Source organism: Hibiscus syriacus, unplaced genomic scaffold, assembly GCF_006381635.1.
Source record: "Hibiscus syriacus cultivar Baekdansim isolate YM2019G1 unplaced genomic scaffold, ASM638163v2 tig00002237_pilon, whole genome shotgun sequence".
Taxonomy (NCBI): Eukaryota; Viridiplantae; Streptophyta; class Magnoliopsida; order Malvales; family Malvaceae; genus Hibiscus; species Hibiscus syriacus.
Window position 1 is genome coordinate 20,819,616 of NW_024061918.1, and position 23,768 is coordinate 20,843,383.

Consider the following 23,768-nt stretch of genomic DNA (forward strand, 5'->3'; position numbering starts at 1 on the left):
TAAAATAAGAGTTTTAAATCCCAAACAACATGGCAAGAAAGGCAATTGGTAACGCAAGGAGGGAAGCAGGACCAGGGATTGCAATGTTCGAAGCACCCTTGGTGTTTCCACTTGAAGAGGCCGGAGCTAATTCCTGGGCAAACCCTGATGAAAATTATACCAACATGATGAAATTAAAATTTAAACACACTTATTACTAAACAAATACCTGTGTTAATGAAGAAATCAAATGAATTACCGGGAGATACAGATCCTTTAGGGCTAGGGGTTGGTGCTCCGGTTGGACCGCCATTAAAACTGTAGCAATTTTAGAAAATAAACATTTAAAACATTTTTTTTGAAGAGTATCTAAAAATTTACAGGATAATATATGTTTATAATTTTCTCAATACACATATTTCATACGGACGCAGTTGAAATCAAATTTAAATTTGAATCTTAAATTCTTTTAATCGAAAGATATTGCGTATTTAAAACTGTAATATAGTTACCGGAGCAGAGGCTAACGGGAGGAGTTGAGACATGGCAAACGTTAGGCAGCTTAAGAGCTCTGTCCATATCAATGTTGAACCATAACTGGCTGTCTTGTTCTTATCCAACAGATAGCACAGAGTCATAGACCCTGAGGGCTGCTCTCCACAAGCCCCGCCAACTCCGGACAGCAAGGTTTGTCTGGCTTCGTCAGGTTGCTTCCCGCCGTCACGTACGACAAACAATCCGACAAGTTCAACAAATTCGTCATACAGTCCGGTGTAGGTGCCTAGCGGCCGGGACGGTCCAAATGCAACTGCCCCTGCTGACTCAGATACCGGTGATGCAGTAGATCCTTCAGTGCTTGGAGTCGGAACTGCGGTTGGAGCACCATTGATAACTGCATGAAGTCAAGAAAATAAATTTGTTCAACTTTATTTTCTAGTGCTTGTATACTCCTTTTGCATCAATAATATTTGTTCGACTATCCGCAAGAGTAAAGATAAAAAGATTTTAATTTCTGAAATTAATTATAAATATGATTAACTACGCTATTTATCATTTATGTTTGTGTTTTCTTTACTTTTCCTCACTAATTTCAAAAAACATAATATAGGATCTGACGTGAGTTAACAATTACACATTTGGTCTTTGTTATTTACATATTCTTTCAATTTAATCATAGTTTTAATAAATTAAAATAAATTTAATATTCCAATTAAATGATGTCACGTGCTACGTGTCACCCTCTTGTTAAAAAAAAAATTAGGCTAAAGGGATTTTTAACCTAGGTCTCTTGAGAAACTAAACATATACTCAACCATTGAGCTAAGATCAATACTTAAATTAAAATAGATAACATGATGTATATATTTTGTATGTTAGTGTATATATACTTTACTTAAATTCATAATATTTTTTATATATTAACTTTAAGAAATGTTTTTTAAATTGACTTATTAAATATATTTTATTATTAAATTAATTTAAAAATATATTATTTTTAATTTAAATTTAAAAGTTAGTCCTCCAATCAAATGGTGACACATGGCTTGACATGTGGTTCCAGTGACACGTGGCATCATTCAATTGGAGGATTGAATTTATTTTAATTTATTAAACATATGACTAAATTGAGAGAACATATAAATAATAGGAATCAAATGTATGATTATACCAAAATATTTAACTATAGTCAAGTTGTGATTATCATATCTTAATTAAATAAAAACAAAAGTGAACAAATATTATATTTTTTATATCAGTGAGGAAAAGAAGACAAAACACAAACATAAGTGATCAATCATGTAGTTAACTCTTATAAATATTTTTTATTAAGCTAAGGTGATTACAAAATAGCATTTGTTCTACATATTTTAATCATTTGACAATGAATGTTCAATTACCTGCTGCAATCGATGGTGCTTTAATTCGCGATCTCTAGGAACTACAACTATTCCTTTAATTACTGAGATAAATTAGTTCGTGCTAATTATAAATATTAAAAAGTATCATACTAACGTGAATTAATTGATTAATTTAAATTGTAATGTATGAGCCGTAGAAACATGTTAAATTTATTTTTAGGCGTAATATAAAAATAAGTGTTTAAATTATATTTAAAATTGACTTTTAGTGCTTAAATAATTTTTCGTTAAAATTAGGTGTTTAATGTTTTCTTCGTTACATATTTAGATGTCTATCGTTAAAAAAATTTGTTAAGTGACACGTTTCATGTTCATTTTTTTAAATGTTTTTAAATACTATTTTATTTTTAAAAAATAAAAATATAAATGTGACACATGTAACTTAACGTTTTTTTAATGATAAACACCTAAAAGTGTAACAGAAAAAATAAATATTATGCACCTATTTTTAACAAAAAAATTCTTTAGGCACCAAAAATCAATTTTAGATATAATTTAGGAACTTATTTTTATATTAAGCCTTATTTTTAAAATAATTTAACTTTTTTTTATATTTGAAGCATTTTTAATTATTTTTTATAATATAAATTTTAAATTATTTTATTGTTCTTTTTGAATTCTTAATATTAAAAACATTCTATTAAATTACAACAATATTTATGTTAAATATACTGCGCAAAAAATATTTATTTTAATTTCGCTTGTTTCACAAGGGATTATTTAGCATCCAATTTAAGACTTAATACAAACTAAGATTTTATTTCAAGAATTGTTTTTACCATTATATCACGGTTTGATTCAAATATTTTACATGATAATTTTAAACATAACATTAATCTTTTTCTAATAAAAATATTTTTTTAAAAAGTAAATTAGTTTATATATTAATTTTACACTCCATAATATATATATATATATATATATATATATATATTAAAATTTAATTCAATTTTAAATTTCTTTCTCAAAAGTATAGTACATCTATATTAAATAACAACCTTTTTTTATATAAAAAAAACCGTTAGATTGAGTTCGAATTTTTCTAAAGGATAAAACTAGGCTAAGTCGATAACAAATTTAAGATAATTTTTTTATATAAGAATCGATCCAAACTGAGATAATAATAAAATATTTATATTTTTTGGGTAATTTTAAAAGTTATATATATATATTTGTGTTAGATTTAATTTTTGTGAGTTGGCATAAAATTTTTAATTTTAAAAGTTAAATCGAAATTCAGGTGAAATGAACTTTTCTTAGATTTGCGTTAAATAAAAGGATAAATAAATGATATATCAAGTTCGAAGAGACAAAAAAATTTATTCGAATCAACTCATGCCCTCCCTAATTTTAAATGAATGGACAGTGATTCATTTGTTCGGTAAAGGGACAGAAGTTAAAAGTTAGTTGAGAACAAACCCAGAAATCTTAAATACCCACCTAATATCTTAAATGACATGGAACCAATTCCTCCTCTCCAAAAATATTTAATTTCAATATTAAAAATATACGAATCTATAAACTATGGCTTGAGCTTAACCAAAATCTTATATTTAATAAAAATATTGTTAAATATTTGATGTGAAAATTTCATTGTTTTTAATTTTATTTAATTGGGTAGAATAAATTTATGATTAAACCGTTAACAAAGTTTAATTTAATTTTTAAACTTTAAAATATATTCTTCTTGAGTTTTAAAATCTTAATACAATAGCACATGTAACAGTGCCCAATAATTAGCTTGAATATTGAATAACCGACCAAATTTTACACGAAATATATTTGAGGCGGAATTGGCCAAAAAAATTCAATCGAGTGGATTATTTGGCCCAATAAGTCATCCAGACTTTAAATTTGGGATCTAGGGTAAATGCAACAGTGTCCATGGAACTCATCACGCCGGGGTGACGAGTTCCATGAGATATAAAATATTTCCTCCGGGACTCGTCATACCCACGTGACGAGCCCCGATAAAAAAAATATTTTTTTTTTGAAATTTTTAAAAGAAATGTAAAAAAATAATTTTTAATGCCCATGAAACTCATCATGCCGGTGTGACGAGTTCCAACTAGTATAAATTTGAATTTTTTGACCGTTGGATTGATTGTTATTCAATGGTCGAAAATATTTTAAAATGTTAATGGGGAAAAGTATTGTCTTCCTTTTAAGTTGTGCACATCATCTTCAATATCTTACATAACACATTCATTTCATCTCTTACACAACACACTCCTTTCATCTTCAATCACTTACACAACAAACTCCTTTCATTTAACCAAAAACATTTCAAACAATGAGCAACAAATTCTTCACAGTTGTCCATTATAAGGGCGAACAATTCTACAAACTGGTGTTGGTGTTGTGTTTAAGTCACACAGGCCCATCAATATGATGTTCCCTATAGATGTGTTGAAAATATTTTGATGTTTCGATATAAAAAATTAAGTTAAATGAATTTTAAGATTTTGCAAAAGATTTTCTAAGTATATTCGATGTAATTATTTGAATATCAAAATATTACTCCAAGTCTTTCAAAGTTCATTTTAATCCTTACTAAAGTGTAAAATTGTTTTTTATACTTAAACTATTTTAAAACAATTTTACAAAGTATTTCGAGCCTTAATCGAGCCAAAAATATTTTCTTTTTAAATGGTTTCGAGAAAAATCAGATTGCCTAGGGGGAACAGATTCCCCCCCAGAGGGTACAGATTCCCCCAGGGGGAGCAGATTCCTCCCCAGGGGGTATCGATTCCCCGGGAACAGATTCCCCCCAGGGGTACAGATTCACCCCTTAATGGTTTGGCTCCGAGAATTCCAGTATGCTCGGAGGGAACCGATTCCCCCCAGGGGGTACCGATTCCCCCCTGTGTAACGGTCGAAATATTTGAATTTTACAGTTAGGGAACCGATTCCCCATAGGGGGTACCGATTCCTCCCACGCTCCAAGCTGTTTTATTAATTGTTTTCACACTAAAACGGCTATATTATCTTTTCTAATCATCCCCAACATTCAAAGTGATTCAAGGTGTATTTAAGCAAGCTTAGAAGCCATTGATCAAAAACAAGAAATATCAAGCAACTAGAATCAAGAGACAATCAAAGAGAAAGCATCAAACCTCAAGTTTGAGCATTTCAAGCCTATTTTTCATTCAATATTCATTTTGCTTTCAAGAATACTTATTTTGCTCAATTGTATTCATTTTTTAGTGTTCTTTTCTTTTTTCTAGAATTGTGCAAACAATCTACCTTGTGAGGATTTCCTTGTAAGTTTGCAAAATTTGTATTGTTCTCTTTGAGAGAGAGTGTTCTCAAGAATTTGGGGTATAATTCTTGAGGGTTTGTAAGGTTACTCTTTGTCCTCAAAAGAAAGAAAAATTAGTGAATTTGTGGAAAATCCTTAGTGTGGATAGCTAAGGTAGTGGACGTAGACTTTGATTGAGAAAGTCGAACCACTCTAAATCGCTGTGCAATTAGTTTCAATTTTCTGCAAAAGCTTCCACCAAAATTTTTATTGCCAATTCACCCCCTCTTGGCCGATTCCGTCAATCGATTAACTCAACAATTGGTATCAGAGCCTAACTCATTTAAAGGTTTAATCGCCTCTTGAGTCGATTCGGGAAGAGTTACATCGATAATCAAAGTCATCAATGGACTTTGCTTCAAACTTCGACTCCAGTCTCGATTCGATGCCCGTCAACAAGCCTCCTTTCTTCAATGGGGCTAATTATGCCTATTGGAAAAATAGGATGATGTACTTCATTCAAGCAAGTGACATGGGAGCATGGAATGTCGTAGAAGAAGGATACTTCAAGCCTCTCACTCATCCAAGATTATGGAGTGAAGGAGAGACAAAAATGTTCCAGCTCAACTCCAAAGCCATCCATATCATATTTTGTGCTCTTGGACCAGATGAATACGGAAGAGTTTCATCTTGTACAACCGCCAAAGAAATATGGTACAAACTTCAAGTCACTCATGAAGGTACCGATGAGGTAAAGAAATCTAAAATTAGTATTCTAACGCATAGCTATGAAAATTTCAGGATGAAACCAAATGAAGATATCAAAGCTATGACGGATAGATTTTCAACGATTGTCAATGGTCTCAAATCATATGAAGAGATCATTTCAAATGAAAAGCTTGTGAGGAAGTTAGTATACTCCCTCCCAAAACCGTGGCAATCAAAGAAGACAGCAATCATCGAGTCTAAGGATCTAACATCCTTAACTCTTGAAGAGCTAATCGGTTCACTCCTCACTCATAAAATAATGATTGAAGATGAGGTGGACCTTGATAAGATTGAAGAGACACCAAAAGAGAAGAGAGAAGGAGAAGAAGAAAAACATTGGAGTTGCTCTCAAATCCACAAAAAATGAGAGTGATTCAGATGAAGATGACGATGACGAGGAAATGGCATTGTTTGCCAAACGGTTCAGAAAAATGATGAGACCTTACCGAGGAAGAAAATTCAAACGAAACGAAGGCCTTAAAAATGAACCAAAAGAGAAGGACTTGATCATTTGCTATGAATGCAAAAAATCGAGGCATGTCAAATATGATTACCCATAATTGAAGAGAAAGGGTCAATCAAAGAATAAGCACAAGGCTCATGTGGCTACATGGAGCGATGAAGAAGGTTCCGATGAAGAGGAACAAGAAGTAGCAAACTTGTGCTTAATGGCATTCGGGAAAGATTCTAAGGTAACCTCTAACTCATCTGATTTTGATGATTTATCCTATGATGAGCTATTAGAGGAATATAATGGGTTGGCTTCGGATTATGAGAAATTGTTTTTAAAATATAAAAATGATTTTTCAAAATTGAAAAATGAAAATAAACTCATATCCAAAACCAACAATGATCTTGAAAGTAAAATCAAAGATTTGCAAATCAAACTAGAAGAGTTTGAAAAGAAAAATTTAGATTTGCAAAATTTACTTTCAAGGTCAATGATGATCATCAAAAGAAAATTGATGATCTTAAAGCTTCTTTTGATAAAGTTGGAACAAAACGTTTTGAAAGTGGAGAAAATTCAAAATCCAACTTTGTTAGAAAAAGTTTTAAAAACTACAATCATAGAGGTCCCCAAAGAACCTCTAATGGAAAAATCATTAGAAGAATATGGGTTCCTAAGGAGCTCATTACTACTAAAGATAAGGATATCCTACACAAATGGATACCTAAGGGGACTAGGATTTTGGAAACTAATGAATATGGACCCAAAAGAATTTGGGTACCAAAAATTAGAAATTAATCTATGTTTGTAGGAAAAACATTGCTACAAGGCACGGGAAACAAATTCAAACTCATGGTACCTTGATAGTGGATGCTCAAGACACATGACCGAAGACAAAAGCCGGTTCATTAAGCTTAACGCCAAAAATGGAGGAGAAGTAACTTTTGGTGATGATTCAAAAGGTCACATTGAAGGTATTGGTACTATCGGTAATACATCTTCCATACAAATTAAGAATGTTTTATATGTGAATGGATTAAAGCATAATCTATTGAGTATTAGTCAATTTTGTGATAAAGGATTCAATGTCATGTTTGATATTAATGGTTGTAAAGTCATTGACATTGCATCTAATCAGATTATGCTTGTTGGTCATAGAATAGGAAACATATACATGGTGCATTTAGATTCTATTGATATGACTAATTTGTGCCTAGTGGATAAGGATGAACATTATAGTTGGTTATGGCATAGAAGACTAGGACATGCTAGTATGAGTTTTTTACAACAGCTAATTCAAGGTGATTTAGTTCGAGGGTTGCCTAAGCTTAAATTTGATAATGATAAAATCTGTGATGCCTGTGCTAAAGGAAAACAAAAGCGAGTTTCTTTTAAATCCATTAATGACGTATCAACTAGTAGAGTATTACAATTGATCCATATAGATCTTTTTGGGCCAACTAGGAATACTAGCTTGGGTGGAAAACAATATGCATTTGTCTTGGTGGATGACTATTCTAGATATACTTGGGTTCTATTTTTAAGTACTAAAGATGAAGCATTAGAACATTTCATCACATTTTCAAAAATTATCCAAAAATGAATAAGGTTACTCTATAACTAGTGTTAGGAGTGATCATGGCACTGAATTTGAAAATCTTGGATTTATTGAGTTTTGGAATTCTAATGTTATTAGCCATAATTTTTCAGCACCTAGAACCCCTCAACAAAATGGAGTTGTTGAGAGGAAAAATCGAACTTTAGAAGAAATGGCTAGAACCATGCTTTGTGAAAATAATTTGCCAAAATATTTTTGGGCGGAAGCCACAAATACCGCTTGTTATGTTATAAATCGAGTATTGATTAGGTCAATTTTAAAGAAAACTCCATATGTAATTTTCAAAAATAAAAAGCCTAACATTAGCTATTTTCATCCTTTTGGATATAAATGTTTTGTTTTAAACAACGGAAAAAAGAACCTTGGCAAATTTGATGCTAAAAGTGATGAAGGAATTTTTCTGGGTTATTCCTTAAATTCTAAAGCTTATCGAGTATTTAATAAAAGAACTTTAGTTGTAGAAGAGTCTATACATGTTGTTTTCGATGATAATCCCCTTCGAGGAAGGATTCATGTGTGAATGATGATGTAGGTGTTATAAATACAAATGACGTTAGACATGACGTTGGAGAACCATCATCAAAGGAAGAAACGAAAAATGAGGAAACTCATGATCCTCTTGAGAATCCAACCATTGAATAAAGGGAAATATCTTATCCAAGAGAGTACAATTATGTCAAGGATGGTGAAATTATAGGTGATCCATCCAAAGGGGTAACAACTCGATCTTCTCTTAGAAATATTTGTAATTATGTTGCATTTATCTCATGCATAGAGCCTAAGAATATTAAAGAAGCATTAAATGATGAACATTGGATTATGGCTATGCAAGAAGAGTTAAATCAATTTGAGAGAAGTAAAGTATGGACATTAGTTGAAAGGCCTAGTAATAAATCTACTGTAGGTACTAGATGGGTATTTAGGAATAAGCTTGATGAGAGTGGTAATATAGTGAGAAACAAGGCTAGACTTGTTGCTCAAGGGTATACTCAAGAAGAGGGCATTGAAACTAACGTCCAAGGATCCAAAGCAATTTGGATACCAAAATCTACTTAAATGTCTCTTGTAGGTGTGTGGGAGCAATGGTGATGAGAGTGATGATATTCAAGATGCTCTAGCCACACATGAAAAAGGAATGAGTAACCTCTAGGCTTAATGCTTTTAATTTTGGTTATTTGGTTGCTCATTTGATTTTAAGCATGCATGAGTTTTGTTTTTAAATGATTATGCATCATTGTTTTAATCTCATGTATGTTAAAAAGATGATTATGATGAACATTTTAAAGTTATATTAATTTTTAAGAATTTTTAGTTCATCATAATAAAATTTTGGTCAAAATTTGTGTTAATACAATTGATATCTCTCTAACAATTGATATCAATTTTTCAAATACTTTGATTTTACAAATTTTAAAAAATTTTAACCTAAATTTGAATGTTTATGCATGTGGTTTAAATGAAAATGATATCTCTCTAACAATTGATATCAAAATTTTCAAATGCATAACATTTTTGGAAAACTTTATGCATATGCACTTAATTTTAACAATTGGTATTGATATCAAATTTCAACAATTGGTATTGCATAAAGTATTTTAGTCTTGGATATATTGAATTTCATATGCTACTAACATGTTTGTTATTCTTTGTTGAAATTCAATTTTGTTTAAGTGTCAAGATCCTAAAAGCAAAATTTTATTTGGAATGCATTTATTGAGGGGGAGCTTTGATTTTTTCAAATGATTTTTAAAATGTCAAATTTACTACTTACTCTCCAAAGTTATTTTGAACTTCAAAGATTAGAGTCTTTTTGATTTAACAAAAAGGGAGAGAAGTGTTAAGGTGTTAAGGTGGAGAAGTGTTAAAGTAAGGGGGAGTAATTTCAAACTTTATTTCAAAATCTTAAAATTACTCAAATGTTTTGTTATATGAAAAAGGGGGAGATTGTTGAAAACATTTTGATGTTTCGATATAACAAATTAAGTTAAATGAATTTTAAGATTTTTCAAAATATTTTCTAAGTATATTCGATGTAATTATTAGAATATCAAAATATTAATCCAAGTCTTTCAAAGTTCATTTTAATCCTTACTAAAGTGTAAAATTGTGTTTTATACTTAAACTATTTTAAAATAATTTTACAAAGTATTTCGAGCCTTAATCGAGCCAAAAATATTTTCTTTTTAAAGGGTTTCAAGAAAAATCAGATTGCCTAGGGGGAACAGATTCCCCCCAGGGGGTATAGATTCCTCCCAGGGGGAATAGATTCCTCCCCCAGGGGGTATCGATTCCCCGGGAACAGATTCCCCCCAGGGGGTACAGATTCCCCCTTAATGGTTTGGCTCCGAGAATTCCAGTATGCTCAGAGGGAACCAATTCCCCCCCAGGGGGTACCGATTCCCCCCTTTGTAATGGTCAAAATATTTGAATTTTACACTTAGGGAACCGATTCCCCATAGGGGGTACCGATTCCCCCCACACTTCAAGCTGTTTTATTAATTGTTTTCACACTAAAATGGCTATATTATCTTCTCTAATCATCCCCAACATTCAGAAGTGATTCAAGGTGTATTTAAGCAAGCTTAGTAGCCATTGATAAAAAACAAGAAATATCAAGCAACTAGAATCAAGAGAGAATCAAAGAGAAAGAATCAAACCTCAAGTTTGAGCATTTCAAGCCTATTTTTCATTCAATATTCATTTTGCTTTCAAGAACACTTATTGTGCTCAATTGTATTCATTTTTTAGTGTTCCTTTCTTTGTTCTAGAATTGTGCAAACAATCTACCTTGTGAGGATTTCCTTGTAAGTTTGCAAAATTTGTATTGTTCTCTTTGGGAGAGAGTGTTCTCAAGAATTTGGGGTATAATTCTTGAGGGTTTGTAAGGTTACTCTTTGTCCTCAAAAGAAAGACAAATTAGTGAATTTGTGGAAAATCCTTAGTGTGGATAGCTAAGGTAGTGGACGTAGACTTTGATTGAGAAAGTCGAACCACACTAAAATCGCTGTACAATTAGTTTCAATTTTCTGCAAAAGCTTCCACCAAAATTTTTATTGCCAATTCACCCCCCTCTTGGCCGATTCTATCAATCGATTAACTCAACAAGATGTATCTCATCGCCAAATGAAGCAAAAAATTGAGAGAAAACTTGGAGCTTCTGTTTCATGTTTAAGTTATCGGCACCTGATCTCCTCAAATCCAATGACATATGGAAAAGCTCAACTTGATGATGATGACGATGTTGCTGTTATGGTTGGACTTCATCAATCATCAAATAATAATATGGTGGAGATGTACATCAAAACCACGAATGCAACTGATATTCCGACATCATCAGTACCAGCTTGAAGAACAAAAGAAGCAAGACCCTCTGAACCACATGCAAGTTATGGTGATGATAAAACCTGTTGGACGGTTTGGTGAAAGCCTTGTTGAATTTAGCGAGGATGATGAAGATATTTTTCTGTTGGTAGACGATGACAACACACCATTAGTTGATGAGTTCGATTTTTTTAAGCTACTTCAGAGGGACAATGTTTGGATGTTGAGGTTGATGTATGAGAGGCAGTTGCTTCACGATGTCAAGGATTGTATAATGTTCCAAATGTTTGGCAAGGACATACCCTCAACTTCAAATGCCTCACCATGATTTGCCTCGGTATCATCATGCAGTTGCAATGCATGACATTAACTAAGATGCTATGAGGAATCCTGAAATATTTGATATGCCAGAGTTATATACTACCCACTGGGTTCTTTAGACGAGCGATCATCTGAATTGGCTATTAGGTCTCGGTTTGAAACAAAAAAAGAGGCACAACTAGCAATCAAGGAGTACTTCATCAAAGCTCATCTTCAATTCTATGTTGCGGAGTCGGATCAAAAGACTTATTTGTAAGGTGTATACACCATGATGTTGACTGTAAATAGAGACAATAAGTAGCATACCTATAAAGAAGGTGTTGTGAGAAGTCACAAGGTTCAATGTAGAGCACGCACGTATAATGACCTCCTTAACACAATACCACAAATATTTAGATTCAGATGTAATACACTCTTATGTGAAGCTGTTGATGGAAAAAATCTAAGAGTGCCCGTTTCTGTGTTAGTGGCATCCATTTGAAATATATTTGGTTATATTCCGACTTATTACAAGACATAGATGGCTAAACAGAAAGCAATGACCTTGTTGTATGGTGATTGGGATCAATCATATAATGAGCTATCATGTCTACTGCAAGCAATGTAATTTTTCATCCCTAGAACCATTGTTTGGTACTATACTCATCCTACAGTCACGCTTGAGAGAGGTGTTATCCCCGGGAAGAGAATTTTTGGTGGGTTGTTATGGGCGTTTAAGCCAGCTATCGAAGGGTTTAGATTTTGCAAACAAATGATACAAGTCGATGACACTTTTCTGTATGGGCTCTTCAGACACATCTTGATGATAGTTGTTGCACAAGATAGAGACAGAAATATTGATATGATCACCAATAGCAAAGACCCGGAGAAGTACCCAAGTGGCCTCATCACACGAGCAAGGGCTAAGGAATTTCAAGCAGCCATGGAAAGTATGTTTACATCATATTTGGAACGTGATGAAGAAGGAATAATAAGGGAGGAACACTTTACTTTTCTTATGCATGAATTTTCATGAGAATTTAAAGTTTGCATAACATTCATTGCATTTAATAAGTGTGTTGTTCATTCAAGCATGCATTGCATTTAAATCATCTAGTTCATTTAGGGAAGTAGTTCATTCATCAAACTAGTTCGTTTATTAAATTAACTCTTAATTGTTTCATGCATGTTTTCAATTAAATATTGAATAAAGTTCACCTTTGTGTCTAGGTGCATGAGAGAAGTTGAATGGTTTCATCATATGCAAGAATGTCAGTCAGAATGTCTTCCAATTCTGGATGCGATACAGATGTGTTTGGTTCTAGAAATCAATTGGAAATTATTACTCTATCTCTTATCTTTCCAATTCCTTTTGAATCACCTTAATCCGATATCGGGAGTTTGAGATATGATCGATTTATTAAAGAAAGTGTAGGCTGGAATTTTGTACGGGAATTTTATGCATGGATGATTTGGATGAGTTTCAGCCAAGGGAGAGTCTTTTCAACTTCAGCCAAGTGACAAGCCATTTAAGGACTCTTAATTCACCCATTAGAGGCATTCAAAGCTGGTTGTTCATATTCTTCAAGGGAGCATACAATGAAGGGTGATTTAATTCACTTATCAAGACAAGTTTCAGCATGGAAAAGCAAGAGTCTTCAACCCCTTGGACGAAATTAAGGCCAAATTCAGCTTTAAATTGTCTAGATTCATCCCCAAAATGATCTAGATTATTCATCCAACTTTGAAGAAAATAAGACAAAGCATTCAAGTGCATTTTATTGCTAAATTGATGAGAATGTTTTCATCTTTTGAGTCTTTTCATATGCTTCTTAGAAATACTATAAATAGGCACCTTTGGGATCATTTGTAGACACACATTTGAATATATAAAACATCTTTGAGAGGTTTCTTTCATTCTTTTTTTCTTGTAGAACTTTATCGGCTTCAAGATAGTCTTGTAGTCTTCATCCATTTCCTTTTGTTATATCGTTGGTTCCTAGCTCATTTATAGCTAGTGGGTCACGTTCCATACCCTACCATTTCGATTCTATGTTTTATATTGTTGGTTCTTAGCTCTAAATAGCTAACGGGTCACAATCCGCTTTAACCTTGCAACACTTACCACGACAACAACATTTTCCACGACAACACCATTCATACTTCACCATCTATTTTCATTATCATTAAACCACAACAACTATCACTCTTCCATCACCTTCAAACAACTTCCTCATTCTTTTCATTCCATCATTTCAATTATTATTTCATATCATTTTCCTTCTTATGTTTATATTTATGCAATTTCAGAGTTCAAGCTATCATTACGGGGTTTCTTACTAGAATCACGATCGGCATTCTCATATATGAATCGAAACATATAATCGATATCATATCATTTCAAAGCTGATTGTTATCATCTAAGTTCAAGGGCTATTCATATTCTTCAAGGGAGCATGCAATGAAGGGTGATTTAATTCACTTATCAAGACAATTTTCAGCATGGAATAGCAAGAGTCTTCCACCCCTTGGACGAAATTAAGGCCAAATTTAGCTTTAAATTGTCTAGATTCATCCCCAAAATGATCTAGAGTATTCATCCAACTTTGAAGAAAAGAAGACAAAGCATTCAAGTGCATTTTATTGATAAATTGATGAGAATGTTTTCATCTTTTGAGTCTTTTCATATGCTTCTTAGAAATACTATAAATAGGCACCTTTGGGATCATTTGTAGACACATATTTGAATATATAAAACATCTTTGAGAGGTTTCTTTCATTCTTGTTTTCTTGTAGAACTTTATCGGCTTCAAGATAGTCTTGTAGACTTCATCCATTTCCCTTTGTTATACCATTGGTTCCTAGCTCATCTATAGCTAGTGGGTCACGTTCCATACCCTACCATTTCGATTCCATCTTTTATATTGTTGGTTCTTAGCTCCAAATAGCTAATGGGTCACAATCGCTTTAACCTTACAACACTTACCACGACAACACCATTCATACTTCACCATCTATTTTCATTATCATTAAACCATAACAACCATCACTCTTCCATTACCTTCAAACAACTTCCTCATTCTTTTCATTCCATCATTTCAATTATTATTTCATATCATTTTCCTTCTTATGTTTATATTTATGCAATTTCAGAGTTCAAGCTATCATTACGGGGTTTCTTACTACAATCACGATCGGGTATTCTCATATATGACTCGAAACATATAATCGAGATCATATCATTTCAAAACTGATTGTTATCATCTAAGTTCAAGGGTTGTTCATATCTTCAAGGGAGCATGCAATGAAAGGTGATTTAATTCACTTATCAAGATAATTTTCAGCATGGAATAGCAAGAGTCTTCCACCCCTTGGACGAAATTAAGGCCAAATCCATCTTCAAATTGTCTAGATTCATCCCCAAAATGATCTAGAATATTCATCCAACTTTGAAGATAAGAAGACAAAGCATTCAAGTGCATTTTATTGCTAAATTGATGAAAATGTTTTCATCTTTTAAGTCTTTTCATATGCTTCTTAGAAATACTATAAATAGGCACCTTTGGGATCATTTGTAGAAACACATTTGAATATATAAAACATCTTTGAGAGGTTGCTTTCATTCTTGTTCTATTGTAGAACTTTATCGGCTTCAAGATAGTATTGTAGTCTTTATCCATTTCCTTTTGTTATACCCTTAGTTCCTAGCTCATCTATAGCTAGTGGGTCACATTCCATACACTACCATTTCGATTCCATCTTTTATATTGTTGGTTCTTAGCTCCAAATAGCTAACGGGTTACAATCCGCTTTAACCTTACAACACTTACCACGACAACAACATTTTCCACAACAACACCATTCATACTTCACCATCTATTTTCATTATCATTAAACCACAACAACCATCACTCTTCCATCACCTTCAAACAACTCCCTCATTCTTTTCATTCCATCATTTCAATTATTATTTCATATCATGTTCCTTATTATGTTTGTATTTATGCAATTTCAGAGTTCAAGCTATCATTACGGGGTTTCTTACTAGAATCACGACCGGGCATTCTCATATATGACTCGAAACATATAATCGAGATCAAATCAAATATTTTCCCCATTGCCTTTTCCATTGTTAAAAATGAATCGAGGGAAACTTGGATATTCTTTCTCTCCAACTTGTATTCCCATGTTGTCACTCAATATGGGGTTTACATGATCTCAGATCGGTCGACTGGGTTATTAAGTAAAATTTCTAGACCCGAAAATAGATGGACGCCTCCGCACACATATTCTGCATATTGTATATGTCATATTGCGTCGAATGTAATGAAGAGGTTTAAGTAGAAAAATATCAAAAAGGAAATTATCAACATGGGAGAATGGAATATCGTAGTAGAAGGATACATTAAGCCTCTCACTCATCCAAGATTGTGGAGTCAAGGAGAGACAAAAATGTTCCAGCTCAACTCCAAAGCCATCCATATCATTTTTTGTGCTCTTGGACCAGATGAATACGGAAGAGTTTCATCGTGTACAACCGACAAAGAAATATGGGACAAACTTCAAGTCACTCATGAAGGTACCGATGAGGTAAAGAAATCTAAAATTAGTATTCTAACGCATAGCTATGAAAATTTCAGGATGAAACCAAATGAAGATATCAAAGCTATGACGGATAGATTTTTAACGATTGTCAATGGTCTCAAATCATATGGAGAGATCATTTCAAATGAAAAGCTTGTGAGGAAGTTAGTCTACTCCCTTCCAAAATCGTGGCAATCAAAGAAGACATCAATCATCGAGTCTAAGGACTTAACATCCTTAACTCTTGAAGAGCTAATTGGGTCACTCCTCACTCAAGAAATGATGCTTGAAGATGAGGTGGACCTTGATCAGATTGAAGAGACACCAAAGGAAAAGGAGAAGGAGAAGAAGAAAAACATTGGAGTTGCTCTCAAATCCACAAAAGATGAGAGTGATTCGGATGAAGATGACGATGACGAGGAAATGGAATTGTTTGCCAAACGGTTCAGAAAAATGATGAGACCTTACCGAGGAAGAAAATTCAAACGAAATGAAGGCCTAAAAAATGAACCAAAAGAGAAGGATTCAATCATTTGCTATGAATGCAAAATATTGGGGCATGTCAAATATGATTGCCCACAATTGAAGAGAAAGGGTCAATCAAAGAATAAACACAAGGCTCATGTGGCTACATGGAGCGACGAAGAAGGTTCCGATGAAGAGGAACAAGAAGTAGCAAACTTGTGCTTGATGGCATTCAGGGAAGATTCTAAGGTAACCTCTAACTCATCTTATTTTGATGATTTATCCTATGATGAGCTATTAGAGGAATATAATGGGTTGGCTTCAGATTATGAGAAATTGTTTTTAAAATATAAAAATGATGTTTCAAAATTGAAAAATGAAAATAAGCTCATATCCAAAACCAACAATGATCTTGAAAGTAAGATCAAAGATTTGCAAATCAAACTAGAAGAGTTTGAAAAGAAAAATTTAGATTTGCAAAATTTACTTTCAAAGGTCAATGATGATCATCAAAAGAAAATTGATGATCTTAAAGCTTCTTTTGATAAAGTTGGAACAAAACGTTTTGAATGTGGAGAAAATTCTAAATCCAACTTTGTTAGAAAATGTTTTAAAAACTACAATCATAGAGGTCCCCAAAGAACCTCTAATGGAAAAATCGTTAAAAGTATATGGGTTCCTAAAGAGCATTACTACTAAAGATAAGGATATCCTACACAAATGGATACCTAAGGGGACTAGAATTTTGGAAACTAATAAATATGGACCCAAAAGAATTTGGGTACTAAAAATTAAAAATTAATCTATGTTTGTAGGAAAAGGAGCATTGCTACAAGGCATGGGAAATAAATTCAAACTCATGGTACCTTGATAGTGGATGCTCAAGACACATGACCGGAGACAAAAGCCGATTCATTAAGCTTAACGCCAAAAATGGAGGAGAATGACTTTTGGTGATGATTCAAAAGGTCACATTGAAGGTATTGGTACTATTGGTAGTACCTCTTCCATACAAATTAAGAATGTTTATATGTGAATGGATTAAAGCATAATCTATTAAGTATTGGTCAATTTTGTGATAAGGGATTCAATGTCATGTTTGATATTAATGGTTGTAAAGTCATTGACATTGCATCTAATCAGATTATGCTTGTTGGTCATAGAATAGGAAACATATACATGGTGCATTTAGATTCTATTGATATGACTAATTTGTGCCTAGTTGCTAAGGATGAATATGATAGTTGGTTATGACATAGGAGACTAGGACATACTAGTATGAGTGTTTTGCAACAGCTAATTCAAGGTGATTTAGTTCGAGGGTTGCCTAACCTTAAATTTGATAATGATAAAATCTGTGATGCTTGTGCTAAAAGAAAACAAAAGCAAATTTCTTTTAAATCTATTAATGACGTATCAACTAATAGAGTATTACAATTGATCCATATAGATCTTTTTGGGCCAACTAGGACTACTAGCTTGGGTGGAAAACAATATGCATTTGTCTTGGCAGATGACTATTCTAGATATACTTGGGTTCTATTTTTAAGTACTAAAGATGAAGCATTAGAACAATTCATCACATTTTCAAAAGTAATCCAAAATGAAAAAGGTTACTCTATAACTAGTGTTAGGAGTGATCATGGAACTGAATTTGAAAATCTTGGATTTACTGAATTTTGTAACTCTAACGGCATTAGCTATTATTTTTTAGGACCTAGAACCCCTCAACAAAATGGAGTTATTGAGAGGAAAAATCGAACTTTAGAAGAAATGGCTAGAACCATGCTTTGTGAAAATAATTTGCCAAAATATTTTTGGGCGGAAGCCACAAATACTGCTTGTTATGTTATAAATCGAGTAATGATTAGGTTAATTTTAAAGAAAACTCCATATGAAATTTTCAAAAATAAAAAGCCTAATATTAGCTATTTTCATCCTTTTGGATGTAAATGTTTTGTTTTAAACAACGGAAAAGAGAACCTTGGCAAATTTGATGCTAAAAGTGATGAAGGAATTTTTCTGGGTTATTCCTTAAATTCTAAAGCTTATCGAGTATTTAATAAAAGAACTTTAGTTGTAGAAGAGTCTATACATGTTGTTTTCGATGATAATCCCCTTCCGAGGAAGGATTCTTGTGTGAATGATTATGTAGGTTTTATAAATACAAATGACGTTAGACATGACGTTGGAGAACCATCATCAAAGGAAGAAACAAAAAATGAGGAAACTCATGATCATTTTGAGAATCCAACCATTGAAGAAAGGGAAGTATCTTATCCAAGAGAGTACAACTATGTCAAGGATGGTGAAATTATAGGTGATCCGTCCAAAGGGGTAACAACTCGATCTTCTCTTAGAAATATTTGTAATTATGTTGCATTTATCTCATGCATAGAGCCTAAGAATATTAAAGAAGCATTAAATGATGAACATTGGATTATGGCTATGCAAGAAGAGTTAAATCAATTTGAGAGAAGTAAAGTATGGACATTAGTTGAAAGGCCTAGTAATAAACCTACTGTAGGTACTAGATGGGTATTTAGGAATAAGCTTGATGAGAGTGGTAATATAGTGAGAAACAAGGCTAGACTTGTTGCTCAAGGGTATACTCAAGAAGAGGGCATAGACTATGATGAAACATACGCTCCCGTAGCTAGGATGGAAGCAATTAGAATGTTATAGCATTTGAATGTTTTCATGAATTTAAATTATATCAAATGGATGTTAAAAGTGCATTTTTAAATGGTTTTATAAAGGAAGAAGTGGAACAACCTCCAGGTTTTGAAGATTCAAAATTTCCGGACCATGTTCTTAAATTGACAAAAGCTCTTTATGGTTTAAAACAAGCTCCTAGAGCTTGGTATGAAAGATTGTCAAATTTTTTAATTGAAAAAGGTTTTTCAAAAGGGAAGGTTGACACTACATTGTTTTTAAAGCATAAAGGTAAAGATTTATTAGTAGTTCAAATTTATGTTGATGATATAATATTTGGTTCTACTAATGATGTTATTAGCCAAGAATTTTCTAAGCTAATGCAAAGTGAGTTTGAGATGAGCATGATGGGGGAGCTCTCATTTTTCTTGGGACTCCAAATCAAGCAAAGAAAAGATGTCATCTTCATCAATCAAGCTAAGTACGTCAAAGATATACTCAAGAAGTTTGGACTGGAAAATGGGAAACCTCATGACACTCCAATGAGCTCTTCAACAAAGCTTGACTTATATGAAGGAGGTAAATGTGTAGATATTAAATTATATAGGTCAATGATTGGATCTCTACTTTTTCTAACTGCAAGTGGACCGGACATTATGTTTAGTGTTTGCTTATGTGCTAGATTTCAATCATGCCCTAAGGAATCATATTTACTAGCTGTTAAGAGAATCTTTAGATACCTTAAAGACACTCCTAGTTTAGACTTTGGTATCCTAAAGACTCTAGCTTTAGCTTGTATGCTTTTTCTGATGCGGATTATGGAGGATGCAAATTAGATAGGAAAAGCACCTCCGGTACTTGCCAATTCCTTGGAAATATGTTGATTTCTTGGTTTTTAAAGAAACAAAATTGTGTTGCATTATCTACTACTGAAGCCGAATACATTTCAGCTAGTAGTTGTTGTGCACAAGTTTTATGGATGAAACAACAACTTTTTGATTATGGAATTGAAGTTGGTACCATTCCTATCAAGTGTGGCAATACTAGTGCTATTTGTCTCACTAAAATCTATCCAACACTCTAGAACTAAGCACATTGAAATAAGACATCACTTCATTAGAGACCATGTCACTAAGGAAGATGTAGTTTTAGAATTTGTTGATACTTTGCACCAATTAGCGGATATCTTTACAAAACCTTTAGACAAGGAAAGATTTTGGACACTTATGAGAGAATTAGGTTTGACCAACCTATCTTCACTTAGTGTTTAAAATAATTTTAGCACTTTTAAGAATAAATGAAAAATGCTTATAATAGTAATTTTTGATTGCATTCATTGCTATTAGTTAGGGGGAGTTTATGATTCTTGATGACAAAATAATTTTATGTTCAAATATCGTTTAAAGATTAATTTAATTGTTTGAACATGATTAATTTTCAATATATGAGTTGCCAATACCACTAGAGGAAATTAATTTAGCATTTTGGGTGTTTAAAATCGGATTTTAGCATTTTAGTGCAGAGGGAATCGATCCCCCCATGAGGGAACAGATTCCCCCTTTGAAGGGGAACCGATCCCCCCACAGGGGAATCGATACCCCCATGGGGTTCTGAATATACACGGGCAGAACCCTTCAAAACTTCAAACCCTCTTCTCTTCTTTTCTCTTTACCGCCTATCACCCTCTACACTCTCAAATCTCCATCTTTTCCTCAAATCAACTTTTTTAATCAGAATTCACTTCAAATATCATCTTCTAAACCTGTTGAAATCATCAAAAAGTGCAAACTTCATCTAATCTCACTCAAATCGAAATCCTTCAAGGCATTTTTCAAAAACTTCTATTTCATCAATTTATAAACATAGAACTAGTTTTAATTAGTTCTAGGATGAACTTTATATCGGGCATTGATTGTTTAGTGATTAGAAACTAGATATTACAACTAATTTCATCAAAAACACAAGAATTTTCCAAAAAATTTTAAAATTTGAAATAAATTTTTTTTGATTTTCAAATTATTGTGTTTTGATTGAATTATGTTGTTGTTATGAAAACTATACATATATTGTTTCTCAAACCCGTATTTTTCAAAAAGTTTTCAAAACACTTTGCTCATTAGGATTGATTTAGAGAACCTTGAAATATTGAGGACTCAATTGAGTTTTGGGATTGATTGAATTGCATACATGTGTTTTCTAAATTGTAGGTTATCCATTCTATTCCGATTTCCTAAACCATGTCCAATCCTAAACATGCTAGGTCATCATCTAGTCTCTCACACCGTCAACCAAATCCACCTCCAAATCCTCAAAATCCAATTCCTAATCCTAATCCCATTGATCCTAATTTGACTATCCAAAATTCGTGCTTCAATCATCCTGGTCCTAGAAATCATTGTTTTTGGTATTATCAATATTTCGACTCTTACAAAATCCGGGAAGAACGTATTCCTTCTCGTCAAGCTATGTTAGATATTAATTTTAAATATCTCCTCTTTTACAAGAGTGGAAATTTGACTCGGCTTATAGCCAATACATTCGGATTAGATAACGATGGTATTTCAAATGAAAAACAAATCTTAGGATCTCGTTATAAAAGAAGGGATAGTGCAAGTGTCTTAGACCTTCATGAACGTTTTCTTCATCTAATGATTTCTTGGTGGTTTCGACCATCCGAAGGTCGTTATTCTAATCTTAGAGCCTTAGATCTTTGGTGGTTACATTGTTTCGAAAATAATATTAAAATAAACCTATCTCAGATTATTTTGCTGAAATTGTTGAAACCGTAAATCTTGTTCCTAACAAGAAACTATGTTCATCTCTAGTTTACTGTTGCATTTTGAGTAATCTGTTTTCCAAAGCTGGGCTTAGAGTCGATCTAGATGTCGTTTTCCCCTTAAGAAACAAATTAATCTTCTTTCCTTAATGAGAGTGGGATGGATAAAGGATAAGGAAACCGGTGAATGGGTTCGATCTTCTGCAAATACTCCGGGAGCTAGTTCTTCACGAGCTCCACCAGAAGCTGATGACGATCCCGAGCTTGAGCAATTAATGCGAGACATCGATGAAGTCGAAGATGAGCCTGAGCAGCCCGAGGAGCAAGCACAACAAACGCATCAAATGCCTCCATATTTTCAATCCTTTATGGAGACATTCGATTTTCGATATGCTACCATGGATTCGCGCTTTACTTCTATAGAGTCTCATTTATCCACAATGAGAGCTCAACAATTAGAAATTCTTCGGGAGATGCATGCAAACAACGAAGCAACCAACGCGCGTATTAATGAACTCACTCACAAAATGGCCGCTATGCGAGCTCGTTTCCTCTTCCTGATCCGGATATGTGATTCTGTTCTTAGCCTTAAAACTTTGAACTAAACGATTATTGCTTCAACTTTTTGGATTGTTTGATTCTGTGACTTTGGATTTGTTTGGATGTTTGAATTTATGAATTGATTGATTTTGAATTTGTTTGGATTTATGGATGATGTGAACTTATATATTTGGTGTGATTTATTCATTATTGCATCATTTACATAATTTTAGCAATATGACCAATTTTTCCATGTCACATTAATTATGAATATTGATTATGGAACTAATGGCTAACGTTTCTCTTGCTTGTGATCTTAGCATCTTAAACTATATATAATCAATTGGCTAAATAATTTCAAAACCTTGTTTAAATTCTTTAAAATGTCTTTTTGATTTAACAAAAAGGGGGAGAAGTGTTAAATGTGTTTTAAATGATAAATGGGAGAAGTGTTAAAGTAAGGGGGAGTAATTTCAAAACTTGATTTCAAAATCTTAAAATTACTAAAATGTTTTGTTATATCAAAAAGGGGGAGATTGTTGAAAACATTTTGATATTTCAATATAACAAATTAAGTTAAATGAATTTTAAGATTTTCCAAATGATTTTCTAAGTATATTCGATATAACTATTCGAATATAAAAACATTACTCCAAATCTTTCAAAAATCATTTTTAATCCTTACTCAAGTGTAAAATTAAGTTTTAATCTTAAAAACAATTTCAAAATAATTTTACAAAGTATTTCGAACTATTTCAAAGCCAAAAATTCCAGATTGCTCAGAGGGAACCGATTCCCCCCTGAATGGTTTGGCTCCGAGAATTCCAGTATGCTCGGAGGGAACCAATTCCCCCCCAGGGGGTACCGATTCCCCCTTGTATAACGGTCGAAATATTTGAATTTTACACTTAGGGAACCGATTCCCCATAGGGGGTACCGATTCCCCCACGCTCCAAGCTGTTTTATTTATTGTTTTCACACTAAAATGGATATATGATCTTCACTAATCATCCCCAACATTCAGAAGTGATTCAAGGTGTATTTAAACAAGTTCTGAAGCCTTTGATCAATAAGAAATCATAGAGAAACAAGAGAGAAAGCATCAAACACCAAGTTTGTGTAAATCAAGCCAATTTTCCTTTCAATATTCATTT

At 32.9% G+C, this 23,768-nt stretch overlaps 1 protein-coding gene across 1 annotated transcript in view; it reads right to left on the reverse strand.

Moving 5' to 3' along the window:
* Positions 1-251: 251 nt before the first annotated feature.
* The window catches only part of LOC120139930, a 28,872-nt gene continuing 5,355 nt past the window's right edge, over positions 252-23,768 (reverse strand). Inside the window, exons 2-3 of the mRNA XM_039155027.1 lie at positions 492-871; positions 252-297 (exon numbers count right to left, since the gene is read on the reverse strand). Coding sequence (XP_039010958.1) covers positions 292-297; positions 492-871 — 386 coding nt within the window. The 3' untranslated portion in view covers positions 252-291. The remainder of the gene's footprint in view (positions 298-491; positions 872-23,768) is intronic.